At 36.8% G+C, this 24222-nt stretch overlaps 2 protein-coding genes across 3 annotated transcripts; one reads left to right on the top strand and one right to left on the bottom strand.

Annotated features, from left to right (window-relative positions):
• Positions 1-5477: 5477 nt before the first annotated feature.
• Positions 5478-11973, bottom strand: LOC113066185 (membrane-bound transcription factor site-2 protease-like). The gene is made up of 11 exons (XM_026237935.1): positions 11735-11973; positions 11006-11154; positions 10395-10533; positions 10168-10271; positions 9471-9598; positions 9189-9307; positions 8919-9099; positions 8451-8545; positions 7985-8180; positions 7830-7905; positions 5478-7025 (listed from the first exon to the last, which is right to left on the bottom strand). The coding sequence occupies exons 1-11, from the start codon at positions 11807-11809 to the stop codon at positions 6803-6805; spliced, it is 1485 nt and encodes a 494-aa protein (XP_026093720.1). The 5' UTR covers positions 11810-11973; the 3' UTR covers positions 5478-6802.
• A 2092-nt stretch (positions 11974-14065) lies between these two features.
• On the top strand, positions 14066-24155 carry LOC113066184 (small muscular protein-like). Of its 2 annotated transcripts, none has more exons than XM_026237934.1 (5): positions 14066-14195; positions 17732-17796; positions 19795-19881; positions 21794-21928; positions 22508-24155. In XM_026237934.1, exons 2-4 carry the CDS (start codon positions 17758-17760, stop codon positions 21917-21919), a joined length of 252 nt encoding a protein of 83 aa, XP_026093719.1. In that variant the 5' UTR covers positions 14066-14195; positions 17732-17757; the 3' UTR covers positions 21920-21928; positions 22508-24155. The 2 variants fall into 2 exon arrangements, with proteins under 2 accessions (XP_026093719.1, XP_026093718.1); XM_026237933.1 differs by lacking the exon at positions 14066-14195 and adding an exon at positions 15257-15432.
• Positions 24156-24222: the final 67 nt, after the last annotated feature.

Below are 24222 nucleotides of genomic sequence, written 5' to 3'. Positions count from 1 at the left end.
TCATTTTTCCAGCGTGTCTCTGAGAGACTCTAAGCAGTTGTCCAACAGATGATGCATTTACTAGAATTAATAAATAATTGACATTGAAAGGGGATCTAAAACATGATCTCATCAACAAATTAATACATTTTAAGCCTCAAATATCAAATCACTTTGTCACATCACACAAAAATAACGGCAGGTGAAGGTCAGTGCTAAAACGCAGCTTGAAATAAGGTACAAGAGGGCACTCTGACATCGAATGTGACAATGCAGTCAGTCATGATCCTGTCTGTAGCTGTAAGATCATCTGAGGATTTCTTTCAACACTATATCTTTACATTTTATTGACATTGATGCATGTTGCATTTCCTGACATTTGTATAAAATGTTCATTTTTCCCCATAGTTACAAAGAGCATTTTTCCTGGACCCTTTCCAACTTGTACACATTTTCCAAATCTGGGAACAAATAAGGCTCACACCCTACATCTGTATGTACCGTGAATGAACAATTGTCAAAAAAAAAGATTTTGATTAGCACCGATTCACACTGTTAGTTAAAACTCATCCAATAACAGAGAACATTTCCTTACCTATAAAATATGAGGGTAACACTATTTCAATAGTCCTCTTTAGACATTCTACTAACAGTAAGTAATTTTGCAACTAGTATTTTTCGGACTATAAGTCACACCTAAGTATAAGTCGCATCAGTCCAAAAATATGTCATGACGAGGAAAAAACATATATAAGTCATACTGGACTATAAGTCGCATTTATTTAGAACCAAGAACCAATAGAAAACATTACCGTCTACAGCCGCGAGAGGGCGCTCTATGCTGCTTAGTGTAGGCTACAGGAGAACTGAGCAGCATAGAGCGCCCTCTGGTGACTGTAGACGGTAATGGTTCATTTCTCTCGGTTCATGTCAAATTTATTTTGATAAATAATGCACCTGACTATAAGTCGCAGGACCAGCCAAACTATGAAAAAAGTGTGACTTATAGTTAGAAAAATACGGTACATGTCAATTAGCAGTGTGTAGAGTATTAGTAGACTGTCTGCTTAATATCTTCTAACACTTTGTCAACTTATTGTCAACTTATAATAACCCTAAACCTACCCCTAACACTAACCCTAAACCTACCCTAACAGTCTACTCTGAGAGTTAGACATGTAGTTGCAAATTAATATTTATTAAAATTAAAATGTAACATTAAGTGCAACTGGTGCTCTTTGCACCACCTGAACATGTTAGTACCAGCAAACCAGGGTCATTATTGCTAAATAAAACTAAAATGAAAAGTATTCATATTTTTATTCAAATAAAATATAAATACTGGATATAAAAAAAGTAATAAAACTGACAAAAGCACATACAATTACTAAAAATTGTTATTTTTTTAAACAAAATCTCTTGGAAAATCTTTATTTTTCTTCAAAAGTAACCACTATAAAAACTGCAGATAACAGAGTGAGATTTATGTGGAATGTATCAACCAAGCACAGAGCGTCTTCTTATCGCCTGGCCTTATCATGTGACTCATCCCTAATTGACATTAGAATTACACCGGAAAGAGATTAAATAAATTGTGTGGTTAAAGGCTGGGCTCTGACGCTTGAGTATCTTATCAGTGTTGGACTCTTTTTTTTCATTCCCCAAAAAGACTTTTAATGTAGTTCAGCTCAAGACCATCTGTTCTCATTTCTGACTGTGCATAAAACATGTTCCTCAGTAAAGACAATGCAGTCTTATGTGCTTCCAGTAGTCACTAAATCACTCATCATTTCAGATGAGTCAAAGAAGAAACTCTCACTCTATAAATTCATAATCAGACCCTTGACAGATCATCAGTGAAAGACTTCCTGAAGTGATAAAAAGCCACGTCTGCTCTCTCACCCTGAGGATTGATAACCCTGATGCCGATTATGTCTTATCAGTCAGTACTTTAAATTGGTTTCTTTTACCATCGCGTTACTAGAAGAATTTAACATCTTATAAACTTCAAAGCTTATTAAATAAAGCTGTAAAGAAGTTTTTTTTCTGTAATTAATTAATTACTTTTTTGACTGTTCAAACGCACTCTCAGGTCCAAATCCATTTGTTGCTGTTATTTTTATTTTTTTTCCTGTGGAAGAAATAGTTAACAAGGATTTTTAAGGGCTGAAAAAAAAAAAAAAACACCTGATTTGTGACATTTGCTTTATTTCTCTCATATGAGGGAACATGCTGATATGGAAGTCATTATTAATGACTGGTCATCTTCAACTCTTGCTGAATCACTGAAAGAAACAAAAACGATGGCTCAGTGTATCGTAAAGTTACTGGATTAATCTTTTTCATGGTTCCTTGGTTGGTAGATGCACCGGGGACCTGATTATAGCACTAAAAACCTGGAAATTATTGTTATAATGACTGCAGAAGGTTCATGTGATACTGAAGTATGATGTTGAAAATTCAGCTTGTTTTACTATACTAAAACATATTAAAATAGTACACAGCTATTTTAAAATTTCAATAACATTTCACAATATTACTACATTTTTGATAAATAAATGCAGCCTCGGCAAGCATAAAATACTTTGTTTTTGTTTTTTTTTCTTACTGAACTCCTAAGTTTTAGTCTGACGATTCACTTGTACATTGTCAAGTTTGAAAACATGAGGGAGAATAAATAATAAATAATTTAAAACGTGTTTCTGAGTTGATTTACATGCTCCAGTGTTGTATCACAGGTAGAGTTAGACATTATTTTTTCTGGCATGAACTATGACGATGAATAACAGCTGTGAAACATGCAGCAAGAATTCTTTGAGATCGAGAGTCACCATGTCCCGTTTTAACAGAATTTGCTCTTAAATATCAATTCTACTGTATTTTCGTCAGTATACATTTTTTATTAAATTCAAATGTAGTTCTGTAGCACTTTTTCACAATAATAAAAACATTCCCAAGCAGCATTATAAAGAATGGAACTGTGCCTCCCAAAAGCTACAGTATATTTATACACAAAGCAATTGTGGTTAGTGAGGAGGTGAGAGCTTCTTTTTTTTTACAGCCATCATTTTCCAGGGGAGCGTCTCGTGTCTCATTATGTTGTTAGTGAACAGGAGGCTGTGGTCAGGAAGACCCCCTGCACAGAGTAGACGGGTCAGCTCCTCAGCACGGGATGTTACAGATGAAACCGGTATTTATACACAAACATTAGTTTAAACACAGGCTGCAAAGATATGGAATATACAGAGACTGAATGAGAAAACGAGTGAGCCAATGAGAGAGGGAGATATGGGGAAGGACTGCAGACACATCTCTGGGCTAAACCTCATGCATCGCTGCTCTGTTTACTGTATGAAGAGAAACAGACTGACAGTGTCATTACACTGAGATACTAAACACACACACACACACACACACACACACACACAGCTCTTCAGTGCATACACATCACTGACAATAAAAGAATACAACTTTATACATAATATTCAAATATTTCTAAAAAAAAGACTGACAATCTACATAGACATTCCTTATAAAATTGAACCACTGTGATTATAATTTTTTTTAAAAAATGTTTTGTTGCTAATTGTAATTTAGCATAATTTTCAGCAAACAAAAAATAAAGAAATAAATTCCATAATCACTAGTTACTAAAATGCAATTAGCTAAAAATACTTATTTATTAAAATATTTATATTAATTAATCTTACCTTAATATGTATTATTATTAATAACTGTAAAAATTATATGATTGGCAAGCCATGTCAACTTATGTTTACACATTAACTCATCAAAATAAGTTGACCACTTTCTACATTTATTAAGTTATATGAAATTCAACAACATTTTCAAATTATTTGCAAACAATTTGATATTTAGTAATATCATATATATAAATGTATTATATATAGATAGATAGATAGATAGATAGATAGATAGATAGATAGATAGATAGATAGGTATAGTTGGTTAATAATATAATAGAACAATGAAATAAGTAGTTTTTATTATTTGACTTGAGTCATGTAATCGCCAAAATAATACGTCAGCATTATTTCCATGGAAAAATTATCTCCAAAGATTCAAAGATTAAAGCGGTATTAAAAATAAATAAATAAAATAAAACAGCAATGGAGGATGAATGTATAATAGGCTAATTCAGATCTGATTCTCCGGACACAGTTCCAGATATACATAATAAAGCCAGCAATTAGTTCATCCTCCTAAACTAAGAACACACACGCACATAAACAGCCCCAAGGCTTTCTGGGTGACGGTAAGAATGGAGGAGTCTGGGCTCCCCACGCAAAACCACATCCATGTGTAATTATTTTCCCTCTGAAATAACAAAGATATACAGTCCTCCATCTTCCCAAGGGGCACGTCCCAAACGCAACATCAACACACCCTTCTTCTGAGGAAATGAGCCAAATGCATGCACAACCAAAGCTAGTTATAGCAGTACATCCGAGACACATAAAGCCAAAGATGCAACCCTCAAAGGAGAACAAATGATAAACTAATGGACAGATGTGCTCTACACCTCCATCAGGAAACATTTAACAACATGAAAGTGACTAATTTGAGTCATGGTTCAGGTGTAAACTCATCTTCAGTGATCAGATGCCATGTGATTTGGACACTAACTGCAGTCATATAAGTCATAAATGCTGTTGAATAATCAAAATCCCTTAACTGAAGGACCTGAGGGAAAACTGCAACCTGACCCATGAACTTCTGTTCTTTTCTCAAAGTGTGCTCTCTGTGTTTCAGGTCAGCCAGTCACTCTCCTCACTATGTTCCAAGCCTCTTATTGGACATTTCCATGAAGCAAAGCTTCTTCAAAGAAAACATGGATCACATGTCTGACGATAACAATCGATACAGTTCTGAGAGTCTGAAAAGTGCAAAAATGTTTGCAGATCATGCAGGTTATCCAAGAACGAGCCAAGATTCACATGGAACGATCCCTCAAGAGAAACTCTGGGTGGGATGGGCCATAAACTAGGAACAATGTGTGAAAAGTGAAGCAGGAAAATGCTCACAGTTATGCAAGTTCAAATTTTTCAAGATGGCCTAACATGATCATTTCCAGCCTGTCTGGCAGCTCTTGTCAGTGTACTGTGGTGAGATGTTTTAAAAAAGGGAAATGCATTCAGTATCACCATCGGATCTCTAAGTCATGGCTAAATGATCTCCAACAGAACTAGAATGAAACACTTTTCCTATAAGGTCTAATTTTCTAGGACTCAAAATTTAGCTTCACATGGGACAATGCTGACATCTTTTGGCAGAAAATGTTCTGCAAGAATGATTATACATTTTTGTATAGCTTCCAGTCTCATTTTCCATAATTTTCTCGATCTATTTTCAAATATGAAATTCACATTATCAACTTCCATATGACGTTACAGACAGACAGGTTCAAGTTCATCAGACTTAGCAAACATATTCAGAGCAGCATTGAGGTCTCTACAAACAAATGAGTCAATGACACAGGAAGGTTTAGGCTTTTTTATTTCCTTTTATAAACATATGTACAATGGGTGAAGAAGGACAACAAAGATAGAGCGATAAAATATCTTAAAAACAAATGATAATTCATATTTTAGTGCATTTTCAACCCACAGGCTAATTGCTGGGGAACATATTCACAGTACACAGATCATAAACAATATGAACACTTCTGACGCATATTAAAGCATTTTTAGTAATTGACTGCCCTTGTCATGGAGAACATTTTCAGTTGTGTCAGAACATACATTTGTATAAAAAATTAATCATTAGCCATTAAATATATGACTAAGCAACTAAAGCTAAACTCCTAAGATTAATAATACAGCAGTAGAGTGCAGGTTCATATACATACATACATATATATATATATATATATATATATATATAGTTGGTTAACATTGTATGCATATCATTTTCATCTGATGGCAACCATCTTGAACTTTATATTGAAACCTAGTAGTGTGGATGCAGCATCATGCATTAGCAAACATTTTCAGTTATAGATGCCATCATATAGAAAATTGAGTTATAATCGTTCAATTATAGGCTTGTTAATGAGATAACAAGCAAATTTGGCTGGTTGTGTGGTCTTTTTAACACGACACCATTCTTGTTTTGCTTCAGTGACTGAATTCTTCATTACATGCAAGTGTACATGACTTTAAACATATTTTTCAAAACTTAATATAAATTACTGAGTGTACCTGTTCTATATTTTTTACGTGCTTCCCAAATTTCCCAGCTGGGGTCAATCAATTTTGTTAATTGGCTCTATTTATGTAGCACACTTGTAAATAATTGGGATGAGCTGGTGTGCAGAAAAGTGAACGAACAGACACTCAAGCACAGGAAGTACAACACAAAACTACACATACTATGAGTGTCTATGTACTTCACGAAGACAAACAGGCAAGTAAAACCCGAAGAGTCCTCCATCTATTTCCTGATCTAGTGTTACTTCCGGGTTTACATGGTGAAGTAAACACACTTTTGACACAATGTGATCAGGTATTTATCAAAGAGGGCACTATCGGCACTATCCTGAGGTCACTGTGGAAAAGCACGCAGCTTCAAGATCATTTTAACTGCTTGTGTCCAGCTAAGCCATTGAAACCTAAGAACACATCGATTAAGAGTTTTCTTGAGTACAGCAGCACTCTTAACCCACTGGCCGCCCTCTGATGGTGGCCAACCTAGCAATTACCAGCAAAGGTCAAACCACCCAGTCGTTTCCTCCGTCAGTTCAAGAAGGTTCTTCAGGAAGCGATTTCCCCCAAACAGTCAGTTTGGAGGAGAAAGCTGTGTGCTATCGTGCTGTGACCATCCATAGACCCAGAGCCACATTGGCCGCTAGAAGGGCACTGCCTCCCAGCAAAAAAAAGAAGCCAATCAGCTCTCGGTTATTCCTCTCGGGGATCACAGAGCTCAGTGTGGCTTCTAGGAACGCTGTGAGCATCCACTGGCCGTCCAGCGCAAAACACGGGACAGCGTTTACCACCGCCAGGGCCCCCGACAATGAGACCAGGTATCTTAACACACAGTAAGTTGAGGCTAGTTAACAGAAGTATATATTTGACAAAACCTATGCAACCTGGTCAGAATTCATGGATGAAGAGTAATTACACAGATTGAATGGAGATTACATTACAAATGTAAATAAATAATTATTTTTTTTAAATAAGAAAATTAATGCTGTTATTTTGAACTTTCTATAAATCAAAGGATCCTAAAAAAAACTATCATTATTTCAAAAACTGTTTTCAACACTGATAATAAGAAGTAATATTTGACATGAACCAAGTGAAATGAACCAGGAGAAAACATTACCGTCTCCAGCCACGAGAGCGCACTCTATGTTTTCAGTGTAGACTACAGGAGCACTGCGCAGCAAAGAGCGCCCTCTCGTGGCTGGAGACGGTAATGTTTTCTCTTGGTTCTAAATGAATGCGACTTAAAGTCCAGTGAGACTTATATATGTTTTTTTTCCTCATCATGAAATATTTTTGGACTGATGCGACTTATACTCCAGTGCCACTTATAGTCCGAAAAATACGATATATTAATACAGTAAGTTATTTTAAATTGCTATATAATATTTCTCAATGTACTTGCTGTATTCTGTAACATTCGAATGATAGTGTGTGTATATTTTTAAGTTATGCTTGATTCCTAAATAAACCAGGAGCCATTATTGTGAGTTCTACTACAGAGTCATGAGACTAAATAAGTAGCTAATTGTTTTGGCAAAAGGAAAAACTCTTCACTATGTCCCTGTTTTAATAGCAAGTCAAGAAAAGTTGGAATCTTTTAGAGTGCTTGTGTGGGAAGGATACTTGCAGAAGGTCTCCAGCATGACAGGCAGGTCTGGATGAAGAAAGGCCAAACGAGGAACGAAGCCGGTCAGACTCACTAAACATAAAGAAGTGACCGCTTTTAAAAACAAGCCTGTTGCACAAACCTGAAAAGAGTAGAACGGAATCTGTCTAACCTGAATACTGTAGGTGTGAAGGGTAGCCGACAAACAGCATGTCTGTTTGCGGCGGGTGTTTGACCCGAATCAGTCTGGTCTGGTTCTCCAGAGATGGGATTAAACACAAGCTTGGGGTGAAGTCGGTTTGACAGTCTGTGTTGGTACGGCATGTACGGCTCGCTTCAATGGTTTTTCTGACCGGCAGGCAGGTAAACTAGCATGCAATAGTTTGGAGCGTCAAAAATACCAAGACTGAGATGTCAATAACACAAAAATGAATCATTTCAGATATCTCTTTCAGACATGCAACAGTATAACACTGATAAAATGTTTGGCAATAAGGCCATTTTCTGACAATGCATTATAGTTTATCGCTAATACAAAGAGGAGTGAACAGAATCGACCAATATAACTTTTATAACTGGTCTAATTTCAATAAAATTCCCAAATCCCAACAGATTATTTCAAAAAAGGGCTGTCTTACCAATTTGCTCTCCACGTTATTACTATAAGAGAAGCAGAAATCTGTCAAGCTGTTGTTCCCACAGCACTCCATCGTGCCATCGAGACGCTTGAACGCTGAGCGGAAGAAAAATCAGAATCAGCGGAAAAATATTTGTAAATATTAAACTTAAACATCTCCACTTACAGTACACTACCATTTAAAAGTTTGGGGGCAATATGATTCTTGACAGTCTCATGAGCAGTACAGTAAAAACAGTAATACTGTGAATTACCATTAAAATGTAAAATAACTTTTGATTTGAAAATATTATTTATTCCTTAATTTTCAACAGCCATTCCTCCAGTCTTCACTGTCACATGATCTTTCAAAAACATTTCTGAAACACAGCTGATTTGGTGCCTTTAAACAAAAAAAAATGCATTTTTGTAACATTATAAGCATCTTCATTGTCCTTGTGATCAAAAAGAGTATATGGCGGGTCAGTACCTCTTCCAGTCGACCAACTGAGCTGCAGCTTGGCAGTGTGAACGCAGTATCCCATCTGAGGGTTATGGGATAGATGCTGAACGCAGCTGTGCCAGTCCTGCACTCCCCGAACTGTACAGTCCTCCAGCTGGGTAACCAGATCTCCTGAAAACAGCCCACGAGGTCCACTTGATGGAGAGCCCTGTGAAAACAAACCAAAACTGATCTCAGATACTAAGGACATCCTCTAAATATAAAAATATAAAAATTAATGATGAAAGGTGGCCTGACCTCCACCACCTCAGTGACAAGCGCCCCCGCTCCAGTGTAATAAAACGGAAATAGGAAGATGGGCAGCAGGAACAGGAAACTGAGGGCCACAACACACAGCATGAAGTTGTGCCATACACCTATACAAAGACAGACAATGTGGAAAATGTTATATAGATTATAAAGGTTGTAAGAGGAATAAATAGTGGTTAGACACAATGTTTTGTAATAAAGTGTTTATGAATTGCATGTATAAGATTTGTGGCTTTGTGTCTGTAAAATATCTGGGTTAAAACGTCTTACCGGCACAGAATATTCTCAGCTGCTGGACTGGAGAGATGAGGTTCAGATGTGTGGTGAAGAGGTCCACAAACGCTCCAGGATAAACCACAAACATGAACACGCCAAAACCATTCAACCTCACCTGCTCCCTGAGGAGAACATGCAGACATATACATTATTATACTCTACATTAAATTAAAACAAAAACATTTTTCCAACACAACACTTTGGAGAGATTGCCTTGCATAACTAGTCTTATAATGGAACGAGTCGAAAAACACACTTTACTTGCATTACACACAGACTTCAGAGAATTTTACTAAGTCAAATGGGCTGGGATTAGAGTGTGTTTTGGAGCAGCTTGCCCCAAAACTTCTGCTAATAAATTACAGTGACCCTCTTTTCTCTCACAAATGTGCATGCAAACTTTATTATTTTTATGCAAGTAATTTTCATAGGAATTAAGAGACATTATAAACAAGGCTCTTCTTAAAGTAAACAAAATGTTTGCATTTATGCAAAAATCTAAAGATTTACTCTGTACATTTAGAGAATCTAAATGTATGATTGTACAGACAGTCTTGTTTTTGCTCCATTAAGACACAGTTTCATCTTCAAGTTGCAGTAATTGCAAAAAGATTCAACAAGTAAGTGATAAAATGTTTGATGTTGCTACTGACAGAAATGATATAATGCATCTTTGAGATGAAAAGTTTACCTTAGTGCTGCCACCCCGTGGCCAAACTCATGTATGACTCCACTGACCAAGATGGCAATGAAAAAATAGGCCAGCTGACTGACAGGAAGGTTCACACCAGGCACCTGACGATAAAACAAAGAACAACAAAAATTATCAAGTTGAGTTTGATGGTTCACACTTTCACTGCTGTTCAAACAAAAGTCCACCACCATCATCTAACTCCAACAGAGCTCCTCTTTGCTCACCACCACTTGCAAGATCTGTTCGTGAGACCCTTGTGGCGTCTCTGCCATCATCTGACTCAAAGTCTGCTGCAATGTTTTGCTCAGGAGAACCACAGAGCCAAACATCGCCAGAACCCCGAACACCATTCCGGCACTGAACCTAAAACAGCAAGATGTGGAAATGTTTGGTATATTTTCAGGTTTAAATTAGATTTTAACACCTGGACATCTCATTCTTTTACTATGATCTCTGAGAACTAGGAGGAGATTGTTTGTGGATATGTGTGGGGGCGGGAGGGGGTTACCCATAATCCCCTGCTCCCTTCATAAGCAGCTTAAGAATTTTTTAATGACTAAAGCTTTAAGTTCTCAAAAAATTAAATAAATATCATCACTGTGGATTTAATACGGCAACAAAAACCAAAGGAAAACAGGAGAGGTTTATGTGTTTTTATTTTATAAAGTTTATATTGAAAGATGTTGATTGATTTTTATGCAGGATCACATGAACAAAAGAGTGACAGCTCTTTATATTACAACAATAAATGTTAAAGAGCTCATACTAAGCATCGCTGTCATCTGAACATTAAATAAAAATAATAAGAAGAAGATTTGAAGACAGTAATTCATACCAGATGTAGAGAAAGTGAGGGTTGAGATTAGCACATCTGGCAAAAAGACGGTTGAAAATGCCGGTGTGCCATTTAATATGGAATGGAGAGAGAGTGAATCCATTCGAGGATAACCAGGATTCATAGCGGTTCTTCACCGAACTGGACGACTGTAGGTGAGAAAATCAGTATACTACTGTATAAAAATATGATGATCTCATTTATAGAGTTAGCACAGTTTTTACCAAAGCAGTTGGAAACTATTTTTACCAAATCCTACATTAGTGAGAGTAATCATTTAGAATTAACTTTTGAAGTGCCAAATGAAAAACTACACTAAAAACATGGCAGTACCATGGTACAGTAATACATCCTAATAATATTATGATACTTGGAGATTTACTATGTAACTAAAATGAACTCAAATGGTATTTGTATACGATATGATACTGCACAAAAACATGGTTACACTGGTACAATGTCCAACATTTTTACAAATTTTTGTAAATGTACTAATAACTGTAAATACAGTGGTACACATGGTAAAAATTCTGAACAATGGTATTACTTTATACATCACTGTACCATCGCACTTCCAAAATGCTGCTCTTATCACAATGTCCTTGTCAAATAAATCACATTCAATAACAATCGATTCCATTATTTAAGCAGCAAATGCCTCCGTGTTGTGAACTTACTCTCTACCGTTAACTCTAGATATTAAGGGTTGTATTGGGGAGATCCGCCTACCCGCAGCAGCGTGTCCGCCAAGTACACGGTACACCACCCGCCCATCACACACACCACCACCGCTATAGGAATCATGGCACCCCGGTCTGCATGCGTCTCAAGAGCGGTCAAATCCGGAGACAAATGAACTTACGATTCCGATTGTCAAGCACGACATACACATGCACTGTGTACAAAACACCAGTGGAAGCAGTCGCTTCCGCGTTTGCGTCTATTACGACGTCCAACCGCAGTATTACTAATCGAGCCAGACTGTTTACTTTTGTCAGAGCAGAGCAATCGACCACGTAGCTTCGAATCATTTCTGTGAATCGGTTCTTTCAAACATAACGATTCAGTCAATAGTTTACTTCGTTGCGTTCTCCAACGTATTTAATTTTGATTAAATAATGATCTTTATTTTAATTTGTGTGTCCCAGTTCAGTTTGTTGCTGCTGTGTTTCAGCTAATAAAACACAGTCATTCAAAACCTAATATAATGTACATTCACAATAAAAATACTAAACTTGATTTCAAATAGGTTATGTGTGTTGCTAAAATTGCAATACAAATCATACATTACAAATAGGCATGTTTTATTTGTAATAGTTCATCTATTAAAAAAAAAAAAAAAAAAAAAAAAAAAACATTGGCTACTCCATTTGGACTGTGCGTGTGGCGTAGTAACTTTCATAAAACTTTTCATTCAAATCTTCATTTCCACTTCAAAAGTTCAGACTTGCTGACTTGTCAGTTCTCAGCTCATTATAAATTGTAGAAAGCTGATCCTTTGTTCAATTAATAAGGTTGGTGAGTTGTTGAATCTGATTTGAACAGCCCGCGCACATACTCTTTGGTCTGATTCATGAATTGACTCTAACTCCCAGTACATTTAGTGTGGGCTTTAGGGATGGGACCAGTGAAGTAAAATTTTAAATTAAATTATTTGCTACAAACACAGTTTTTCAAACCTTTTTAACTGATTCAGTTGAAAGATTCGACACACAAAAGTGATTTGCTCAGGATTCGAATGTCACTATTTTGCAATGCAGCACTACATGTTTGTTTCATTTGCATTTGCTGAAGCATGAGATCATCTCTTATTTGCACTATAGACCTATCTTTGAAGTATGTTTCAAATTTGGCCTCTGTGGTTTTTGTACTCACAAGACTTGCTTTTAAATGTGCAATTTAATTAATATTTATCAGGCATTACTGTTGACCTATAAGCAAATGATGCCAGTCAACCAAAAAGGTGGTCAATTTGTCACTAAAGGCAGCTGGTACAGTAAAACTTATGAAAAAAGTGCAGCGGTTTTGGATGTAAAGTACACAGGAACAAATGACGGGTTCAAATGTGACAAGTTCCCACAAACATTTCCATCTGGGTTTTTGTCCCTCAGGCTCCTAAAGGTTTTATGAAATGATCTATTATCTGAGATTGTGGTCTAGAAAGACAGCAATTATGGCTGCCTTTTATGAATACATCAGAGAGGATGCCGCTGGTTTTTATAATGCCATCAGGAGGGATTAATGTAAAAAGACACAGACACTGAAAGGACAGTGTCACACAATTAATATTCCACTCACCTTTTAACAATATTTGCATTGTTCAACCATGCATTTAGCCACTTTCAAATCCCATTAACTTTCAAGTGTATCTTTGCGTGTAATTGTTACATGCACATTAAAAAGGATTCCAAGATGTAATACTTCTGCTTGACCTGTAGTATATGAGCTGACTGGCAGGAAGAGCAGGAAGTTTGTGATGCCAGGTAGAGGGAGGAGAATTCAGGTGAAGATTTGCATAGCTCTGCTGTCTGTAGAGGACACCTTTTGCATCAGCTCTGAGCTCCAGTATAGAGGTTTATACTCAGCAGTGAAGGAAATAAGTGAGCGGGATCACACGCCAAATCCTAGTGGCATCCGGTAAGGACAGGAGATACTTTAACAGTCTTTAATATTCAGTTCTATGGTTGTAGTTTGATATTTAGCCTCGCAAATAGTTAGTTCAGTGCATTTAGCTCAACCATGTTTAACATGCATTTTGCAGACACTTTTATCTTTGTGAGGGGAAGCAACATTGTGCAATCAAACCCATGACATCAGTGTTGCTAGCACCAAGTTCGGTTTAAGAAATCTATGTTTCCAGTGAAATTATGTGCAATCTATCATTTGTTTATACCTGTCCGGTTGTGGGTCAAAAATCTGCCTAGTTTAAAACCTGAAACTCCTCTAAACTGGCAGTGCTGTTACCACTGGGAATGGGTCGTCATGTCAAACCGTGGGCCAATCAGATGCCTCCCTGGGCTCTGCATGCTGGAGCCTAAATTAGGTCATGATCTTAATAAGTATTGTTGCTCTGTGATTCTCTGACTGCGTGGAAGGGAGCAAAAGAGGAACAGGCAGGACTTTTAACTGGCTATCAAAATAGAACACAAAGCAGCGAGGAGGTGTGGACCTCACGCTGACAGTTGAACAGGTAAGGGCACAGCGGGGTCATGATATCTGGGTCCTGTGTCGTGCAAAGGTCAATGTCTATTCATCTGTCACCATTCTCTCTTTCTGAACTCTCTGTTTTCTTCCATTTTCATTATCTGATCTAGTAATGCTGTCAATTATACATTCTCTCTTATATTCAGGCATATTGAGGACATTTCGATCTAGGTTAAAGTCAACTAAATATACCCACTTAGCACACATTTATACATTTATGCAAATGTGCATCATACATGAACTTGGTGGCAATTTAAAGATGCAATTTTAAAATGATGCTGTTGTAATTCTGTGAGGGCATATAGAGTGGGGACCAAAAAGTCTAGGCAATGACTAGGCAAGATTATTTATTTATTTGAAAAAAGAAAAACATGATATAAATAAACTTGCTTGTCAATACGTAATGTAACATATATAGTATATTATGTATTTCAGGTAACTTTATTAATACTTATAAGTAAGCAAGTAAGTAAGTAAATAAATAAATAAATAATAATTATAATATAAAATGTACTATAAATCTATGAAATGTTAAGTTTATTGTAATATATATGTTTATGTAGACAGATAGATGTATTATTAAATATTATTAAATATTTAATTAAAAAAATTATTATTATAATAGGCAAGTTTATTTATTTTTATTATTAATATAAATTAAATGATCACGTTTTACAGCATGATTTGAAAATGATCCAAATACCATCTTGTTTCAGTGGAATGACAGAAATAGTGCATAATATTTCAAATTCACTTTATTATTCTTATTCAAAAACTTTATTTATTTCCATGTTTTAATAACATTTTGAATCCCAGATTCTCACTTGCAAATGTTTGGACCCCAGTCAGTGTATCTGTATATAGTGAAAAGACTGTGAATGGGGCTATAATGGATCATATATAGCTTCTGTGAAGTGAACAGTCAGGGTGGACAGAAAGCAGGTCCCCTCAGTGTATCACACTACTATTTATAGTGTGAACAAATCCCAGATATGAGTGGCATCCCCTGCTCTACTACAGCCTTTAGTGAGGGACAGAAAGATTGAGAGAGAGAGAGAGAGAGAGAGAGAGAGAGAGAGGTGTTGAACAGAACCAGAACCGCACAGAAGTCAAGTCTGCTTTAGTCCATTAGGGGAAAGGCAAAAGAGGGGGGAAAGAGAAAGATTGGCATTTGTCCTGTCAGTCTCACAGCGGGGAGCAGCGGTTTACTGTTACGCCAGCAGGTATGTAACTTTTTAGGACAGAGTAAGGATGAGTGTGTGTTCATCTCCATGTCTGTGAAACTAACACAGTGTTAAAGGTCACAATAGATAAACTGGATGGCTTTTCTTTAAGCCATGCCAGATAGTATTATGATGATAATGAGACAGATACAATTTAAATCAGAACATTTGAACGTTTGACCTCTTTAACACTGACCTTTCTTTTAACAGTTTCTAAAAGTATGTTCATGTTTCACTCATTTCATAAGAAAGTATGATTTATGTATATGTTTTGTTTGCGGGGGACACTGTGTTAATGACTCGGGCCTCTGGCAGGATTCAGGCCTACATAACACATTCTTGAAACAACAGGCAGGTTTCATTTGAACCGTAACTGTACTTTTACATAAGCGTTAGCATTCTGTGATGATACGCATGTAAATGATACTTTTTTTCTGTCGGTCTTGTGGTTTTGGTGCAGCAGAATTAGATGGCATTTAAACATATGATTGGCATGACGTTTTATGATTTACATAATAAACAGAGTTGTTCTGAATAATACATTCAACGAATTTGACGAAAACCATTTGACTTTTTGTTGGATATTTACCATTTTGAATATCAAATACACTTTTTTTTTTTTTATAAAAGAGAAAATCTTGTCAGACCAGTTGGAAAGATCTAGAACTTCTGAAAGACTTCCAGTCATAGAGGGACTTAAATGCAAATAAACTGCGCCTGTGAAACATTGTGAGAGTTCTGAAAATGAATTATTAAGTGTGAGATTCCAGTATCTGGTAGGGTTTGTGATACTGTAGGTGGTTGCAGTTTGATATGGAAGGTAATAAATCTAGAAACTAAAAACAATGTAGTTATGCCAAAGGTGATTTGGTCCTAGTTTTTTGCTCCTATTATATGTTTTTGGATACTGACAGTAGATTTAGTTTGATATTTCAGACACTGAGGAGTTTTGGACAGCTGCTCTGTTGCTCTTTGAAAGGTAAATTTAGCACAACACTCTGGAGCAGTGACTCCACACCACTAGTACTAATGCACTGCTGTTGATGTGCAAACAACATCGCAGGTTACGGTTGCTAAGGTTGTGAATCTCTCTGAATCCCCACTGCCATGGTCAATCCTGGCTCTTCCACAGAGACCTGTATTAAGTTAAAAAAAGGAGAGAAACATTGAAAGACAGATAGTGTTAATGTAAATACTGCAGATGCATTACCATGTATGAAGGCTGTAGCACACTGGAGGATTCCTCTTATATCTCAGGTGTTCACATCGGGACGTTTCATCAGCAGCATAACCGAGCAAATTATGGGCAGAAAGCTGCCCGCGAGCACATAATCAAAGCTCATCTGCCTAGAGCTGTGTTCATTAGGGAAATGGATGATTTTAAGTATTTCTGAACAGCTTCCTGTCAGAGACCACAATTAGAGTCATTCGATATTCATTCTCTGTTTGAAGTGTGATGGCAAAATGTGCTCATTTACGCGTTGGTTTGTGTTGTCAAGTATGTAAATGTCTTCCTTTTAAATGTTCCCCCTCACACAAGGTCATTCTTAAGACAGAATGATTATATTAGATTTCAATAATATAATACCAATTTTAAAAAAACTCTGTAATAATACTGATACAACAAATACTGATACAATTGAGCATGTATTAAATATCTATTGATAATAAATAATGATGGTAATGATAAATATCCATTGATAGGCTACAAGGTTATATTTTTGAACTATATATATATATATATATATATATATATATATATATATATATATATATATATATATATATATATATATATATATATATATATATATATATATATATATATGCGTGTGTGTATGTAATATATTAATCTTGCTTAAACCTGTCTTTCTTTTCAAGATAGTTGAGAAAAAACCACTGAGCAATAAACCACCCCAAAAATTTTCATCCAAAATTTAGCATTTTACATATATACATATACATACACACACACACACACACACACACAATAACAGTAGATATTTCAACTCATGTTTCATATCCAGTATAAAGTGTGTGTGAAGGTGTGTGTTATCCCAGCCCTGTTTTCTCCATGTTAACATAAATGATTCAGGGGTAAGAGCTGCTACCTGCTCCAGACTGCAGGAGTCACTAAGCAACTGAAAGACTATCCACGGGCACCTGAGAGTTTACTTATCCCCGGCTCTTTGTAACATACATACACATAGCCACACACAAAATACTTGCATTTAAACCCACACCGGGCCGGTCTGTCCATCTGATCAATGCATCCAGTCTCTTTCTGTCTTTTCTACAGCAGGAACGTGGACACAAGTGCACACAATGTCTAAACAGCCGTCGTCCAACGTAAAAGCCCTGCAGGTGAGTATTACCCCAGCGGTGTGTGTGGGTGTCTTTTGTTTGTACATCATTTAAGAATAGTGTACATTGAGTTTTGAAGTTCTGTATTGATTTTATTGGCACGAAAATGGTTCCCAGTGTGCTTTTCTTTGCACAACACTCGAACATGTCCACATTAAATATTTTAATCTGAAAAGCCGTATACTTCACACTTTTGAACACTGAGTTAGAACTGTAAAAACACGTTTCAATGTACATTACATTACAGTACTCACACAAGGCCATTCACAAGTACATGAAATACGTTATGGAGTTGATGTGTGTCCAGCTTTTTTCTTCTTGGTAGGAAAACATTTCTTATCCAAACAGAAACAATTTATATAAAAATAGACTTGTAAACTTTAAGTCCTTACAGCCTTTTTCCTTTTGCTAGCCAGTATATACAGTTGAAAGGAAAAAAAGATGTGATCCCTGTGGTTTTGTATGGATTTCTGCTTAAATTAGTTCAAATGTGATCTGAATGTGAAGTCTATTTAAACAAAGGGTCAAAACAAAATGTATTTTTACACATGTGAAAATATGTTGTGATATCTGGTTAAATGTCATTTGGCAGCATAAACCTCCATCAAATGCTCCTTTGTGTTAAAAAAAAGACATGAAAATTTATCAATGACTTGATGACACAGTATGACTAGTTTACGTCAAAATCAGAAGGGTTCACCCCCCCCCCCACATAACTATATTCCTGGCTAGGAGCAATAAACGTAGACAGAAAGAGAGACTCTTAACAGTTCACGCGGTGTACAGAGAACACTTTTGTTAAAACACTGAACACTTCATCCAAAAATAGACACGTTTATCTTTCCATAAAAACCCTCCATATACACATGAATCAAAAAAAAAAAAAAAAAATGCCCAAGCCCAAACATACACAAGTTTCAGGATATGGTCTGTCAGAGAGCACAAATAGAAGGAAGACATGCAAAGACAGGAGCACATGCTCACTACTGTACAGCCTAAAACAGCCAACAATCAGATTTCATCCAGCAGCCTATAGATGGAAACCAAAGAAATGAAAAAGAGGAGAGTTAAAAAGAGGAGAAACTCAAGCATTTGATGTACTGGACCATGAAATGCATGCAAAACTGGAGTAAATCCAAATCTTTAAGAGCGTTTGGGATTGGTCGAGGGATCTCATGCACTAATCAAAACACTGAATTGCAAAACTCTAAACTGAATTGAGTGTTTGACCTTGCGTGACCAATACAGCAGGACAATAATGTATAAAAAGAGGCAGAACAGAAGAGATTTTTAAATAAAATGTGTGTGGGGTTCTATATGGAAATTCTGTAAAGTCAATTTTGCATTGTAAGATAATTTTTATCATAACTAAACATTTTCCCCTTTAAATCTGCATCACCATAATGCAACAAAGTGTAATTTCCTTTCCTTTGATTTTGAGTTGAAAGGTGACCTGGTTTTTGTGAGATTCACCAAAATGATAGGATGGTTAAGCAAAAAACAATAATAATATATAAGAGAAGCGATTTGGCAACAATCCAGATACTTTCTTCCTCATGTATAGCTTTAAATACATTTTCACATTTGTACATAGTTTTTCACAATACATGCTGCGTTTAGATGCCACACAATAAAGCCCAGAATGAAAAAAGACTGGCTGTCTGTGTCGGGCCTCAACAAACACAAGGATATCTGTCATCTCACTGTTTTATCTGCCCGCAGCTCATTTCCATACAGGCACTTTGCTCTTTATTAAACACAAACTCCAGCAGGAAGACACGTCCAGCAGGTTTTGTGGAAAGGTTTGGTTTTCGAAAGCTATGCTTGACCATTGCACAATATTACGTGAGCTTAAATGACTTTGGTACACTGGTGATTGGATTATAGTTGCAGTTACAGGAGGAAATGAGCAGTGTCAGGGCTGGTTTCATCTCAGCACTCTGTGAGGTGTAGCAGCGATGGTAACTGTCTCATTAGATTTTCTTGTCTGTCTCAAAGGCCAACCTTAATATTCCGATGGGGGCTCTGCGTCCTGGGGCGGGACATCCTGTGAAGAGGAGAGAAGATACAGTAGAAGCAGAGGAGGTCAGATTCTGCTGGAAGAAAGCTCACATACAGACATTTCCACAGTTTTATAAATAAACAAATTAGACACACATAAAAACAATTGTAATCATGTATCCAGATGTAAATGTAACTTAAATGTAAGTAAGCAAATAATTATTTAAGGGGGGGGGGGGGTGAAATGCTATTTCATGCATACTGAGTTTTTTACACTGTTAAAGAGTTGGATTCCCATGCTAAACATGGACAAAGTTTCAAAAATTAAGTTGTACGTTTGAAGGAGCATTTTTGTTCCCAAAATACTCCTTCCGGTTTGTCACAAGTTTCGGAAAGTTTTTTTCGAGTATGGCTCTGTGTGACGTTAGATGGAGCAGAATTTCCTTATATGGGTCCTAAGGGCACTTCTGCCGGAAGAGCGCGCGCTCCCGTATAGCAGAGCACTGAGAGCACAACAGACATTCACTGATCAGAGCGAGAGCGTCGCGAAATGTCACAAAAGGAGTGTGTTTTTGGTTGCCAGGGCAAGACAACCCTGCACAGATTACCAAAAGAGAAACAGCATTAAGGGACCAGTGGACGGAGTTTATTTTTACAGAGCATCAACGGAGTTGTGAAAGTGTTTGTGTTTGTTCCCTGCATTTCGAAGATGCTTGTTTTACAAACAATGCCCAGTGTGACGCCGGATTTGCACATTGTTTATTTCTTAAGGATGATGCAATCCCAACGAAAAAGGGTCACGATCGTGTGTTGGAACCGCAGGCTGTGAGTAAAACTGCTTCAAATATCTCTGCCTCCTTGTTAGTGCGTCCCCTCCTATGCTGGAGACCCGGGTTCGAGCCCCGCTCGGAGCGAGTCGTTGCTGCTGCTGCTCTCGTTCAGTTTCAGCCTCGGGATCTGATTCTGGATCATATATAAACGGCTGAATCTGACTGTAAGCCATGGTTTGTTTTGGATGATGGTTTTTTTCCTCGCGGTAATGTCACAGCTTCCACATGCTCTCAACGCAAAAGCCTACTGGCGCTCGTGATTCTTTAGCTCCGCCCACACGTCACACCTCCAGCCGGTCGTGTTTTTCCGGGAAAAATCGGTACAGACTATCTTTCTCTCATGAATATAATAAAACTAAAGACTTTTTGGAGTTATGAAGGATGCAGTACTACTCTATAGGTACTCAAGATTAACAGGAAATTGAATGAAAACGAGCATTTCACCCCCCCCCCCTTTAACGTAATGTTAATTTCTTTTTGGACCATTGTTCAGTTATGAGTATTCTTTCTTTCGTTATTCATTTAAAATAAACATATCCAATTCTGGAATATATATCGAATTGACATTATTTATCAGATTTATAAATAATTTATCATACTGATAATTCTCATTAGAATATTAGGAATGTGATGCTGTACTTTTTACAATGTTTTAAAATTAACATAAATACTATCATGACGTACTAATAAACAATTTAAATGCATCTTTTTGCATACAGTAAAGACAAATAATGAAGATGGAAAGAAAATGAATAAATAAACAAATAAATACTTTTTTATGATAAGTGACACGGATGTTTTACATTGTTATTAGTAATGTAATGTGTGCTGTAATTTTCACAATGCTTATTTAAATGACAAGTAGGCTACTAATAAACATTTAAATGTGCTTTTCTTATATTTAGTAAAAAGAAATATGCTTAATTACGCTTTAATACAGACACAGAAAAAAAAGAATTAAAAAACAAATAATTCAAATTTGCTTATCATTAAATGTCAAAAAACAATATTAAAATTACCCTGTCCTCCTGAAAAAACAAAACATAAAAAACTTCATTTTCAGTTCGGTTACCCTTTACTTCTTTTTATTTTGATAGTAAAATATGACAATCTTAAGAGGTTATGTGAGGCACACTTAGTAATATCTCTCACAATCGGTTTCATAGGCGTCCCCAGTGACTCCAGAAGAGAAAAAGCCCCTGCCAGGTGCTGTGAAACTACCAGGCCCCGCCGTCAACCTTTCCGAGATCCAGAATGTAAAGAGTGAACTCAGATGGGTCACCAAGGATTAAACAAGACAGGTAAATCTGACAGGCAAATACACACTCTCACACCCATTTTTCCCCCATCTACCATTTTTGGTTAGTCAAAAAACATTGGCAGTTCTTAATCTTACGTACACACACACACACACAAGCAGGAACAAAAGAGCAATCGTTTAATTCTACATGCGTCACATCACTGAAATCATCTAAAAACAGGCCCCATGCTGTTCAAACAAATCACCACATGGTGTCAGTAGCTGTAAAAGTAGTTTGCATGCGTGTTAATGTGCATATGTCAGTGCTGGAGTGTGTGTGTAGGTCTTCTGAGTGTGTAGAGGGGCATGAGGGCGAATCAGACTCTATTAATACCCCACAGATCAGTGGGGCAGTGAAAGTCCGTCTGTTGTGTGCAGTCCCAGCATGCCTCACCAGACCTCCCAATTATAGAGCAAAACATGCTCTGTGACCCACTCCTTCCATCTGTAGGATGTGTGTGTGTGTGTGTGTGTGTGTGCAAGAAAAACAAACAGAATTTGCTAAGCAAATTACTTTGAGATTGTATTGTTTTTAATGCTGGTAACCCGATTTAACTAATGCCTCTCATTCCATTTTCAGAGGTGACTCCACCCCCATTTTATCCAAGGATTTGGTTACTATCTCCGTCCAATCGGGTTCATGTATTTACCACAAACTCCCAGAGAACCAGTCGCAAAGGAATCAACGACAAGCCTAAACTACGATGCTACCTTCTGACCTGAGAACAATAACTGAGGGGGTGGATTCTATCAGAGCAAAGACTGATGGGTATAGAGCAAATCAAAGCTTTAAACCAGGGTTTAGTCTGTCTAAAATAGGTCATTGCTTTTTAAACCTCCCTGTTTCCAATTCTGTATTTTGTGTTTCAAAATGTACTGTGTGTTTAATTTATAGCGATTGTTTACACAAAAATGTAAATTCTGTCATCATTTACTCACCCTTATGAGTGAACTATCCCTTTAGGTTTGATTTTATAGAAGTTCTGTGTTCTCCTACTACCATCAATGAATCATAAAACAGAATATACAACATGACACTGAAGACATCGTCTAGTACTATTCCCCTTAAAATTCCTCCATTCGCCCTAAAAAAGCAAGTTTGTCTTGTTAAACAACTTGAACAAATGTGACATCATAAAAACGAAATTATTTCAATGTATTTTACATCTAGAGTGATTAATATGCAAATAATTGCTATAATTTGATTAATTAGTCAGAATGTCATGCGTTAAATTTGATTACGTTTCCTCCGATTGACAGCCCTACTTAAACGGCTCACGCTGCAGGCTTGTTTTCACTCCCTACACGTCTCTTTCTTCATCTATGGCTTTGATCTTGTGTGTTGCAGTCCATGAGTAGGCTGTTGCATAATAAAACATGATTTCACATTCTCTCCAGGAGCGAACCGTAGGAGGAAACCAGCACTTGTTATCCTTGAACAAATAGAACTGGATTTCAAATGCCGCACCAGTGGTTTATGTACATAAACTGGGATCAGTTTAAAAGTGTAACGCTGCTCGTCTCCTTGCCTGTACTGCAAATCACATCATACATGTCTGTACGGCTCTGTGATCTACAGTAGTTTACTAGCAGCAGCTGTCGTGACCTTTGGGTGAAAGTGTCCTTTTTAAAGATCACATATTGCTCCTAAGATCAGAGTCAGTCTGCATCGGCAGCAGGGAAAACACATGCATGTATAATTCAAATAAATTGTCTACATATGAATTTTATTAATTTTGTAAGACTATATTCAGTAATGCTGCTTTGAAACAATGTATATTGTGAATTGGATCACGAAGTGAAAGACAAGCAACCAACAAGGGTACACTGAAATACATCCAAACCTGTTGGAAAAGATACCCAGGATGCACCTCATGACATTGGTTGAGAGAATGAGAGACTGTGAGCACAATGATACAACAGGAACTATCAATCATGTGGAATTGGAATGGAGTTTTTTAGGATTAGGCATCTGGCAGAGGTGCTTGGAACACAGAGAGAGTGAGCAGCTGTCTAACTAATCAACAAAGCCTTCATAATTCCCTTATTACCCATAATGCAAGGCATAGAAAGCCTGCAGTTTTAAAACTTCTGAGATGCTCAGCATATCTAAACTTTTGTTGATTTATTGATACAGTCGTCTTCTCTGCTACCATATGTTTACCATTATACATTTCAGATTATATATCTTTGAAAAATGTGCATTAATTAAAAGGATTTTCTCACCTATAAGTGTTGTGTTCATTAGAGAATATCAAAATAATTCACCATGACCACCAGAGCCAAACAAGTCCC

This window comes from Carassius auratus, chromosome 49 (assembly GCF_003368295.1).
Source record: "Carassius auratus strain Wakin chromosome 49, ASM336829v1, whole genome shotgun sequence".
Lineage (NCBI taxonomy): Eukaryota > Metazoa > Chordata > Actinopteri > Cypriniformes > Cyprinidae > Carassius > Carassius auratus.
The sequence above is the reverse complement of the archived record's forward strand: the minus strand, read 5'-3'. Positions and strand labels throughout refer to the sequence as shown.

Excerpts from the sequence above, each read along its gene's own strand:
- LOC113066185 (XM_026237935.1), bottom strand. The coding sequence starts at position 11,809 with ATGATTCCTATAGCGGTGGTGGTGTGTGTGATGGGCGGGTGGTGTACC. Across the intron at positions 9,100-9,188 it reads TTGTCACTGAGGTGGTGGAG|GGCTCTCCATCAAGTGGACC; the intron begins GTCAGGCCACCT and ends TTGTTTTCACAG. Across the intron at positions 8,546-8,918 it reads CAGTTGGTCGACTGGAAGAG|CGTTCAAGCGTCTCGATGGC; the intron begins GTACTGACCCGC and ends TCTTCCGCTCAG.
- LOC113066184 (XM_026237934.1), top strand. The coding sequence starts at position 17,758 with ATGTCTAAACAGCCGTCGTCCAACGTAAAAGCCCTGCAG. Across the intron at positions 17,797-19,794 it reads CCAACGTAAAAGCCCTGCAG|GCCAACCTTAATATTCCGAT; the intron begins GTGAGTATTACC and ends TCTGTCTCAAAG. Across the intron at positions 19,882-21,793 it reads ATACAGTAGAAGCAGAGGAG|GCGTCCCCAGTGACTCCAGA; the intron begins GTCAGATTCTGC and ends TCGGTTTCATAG.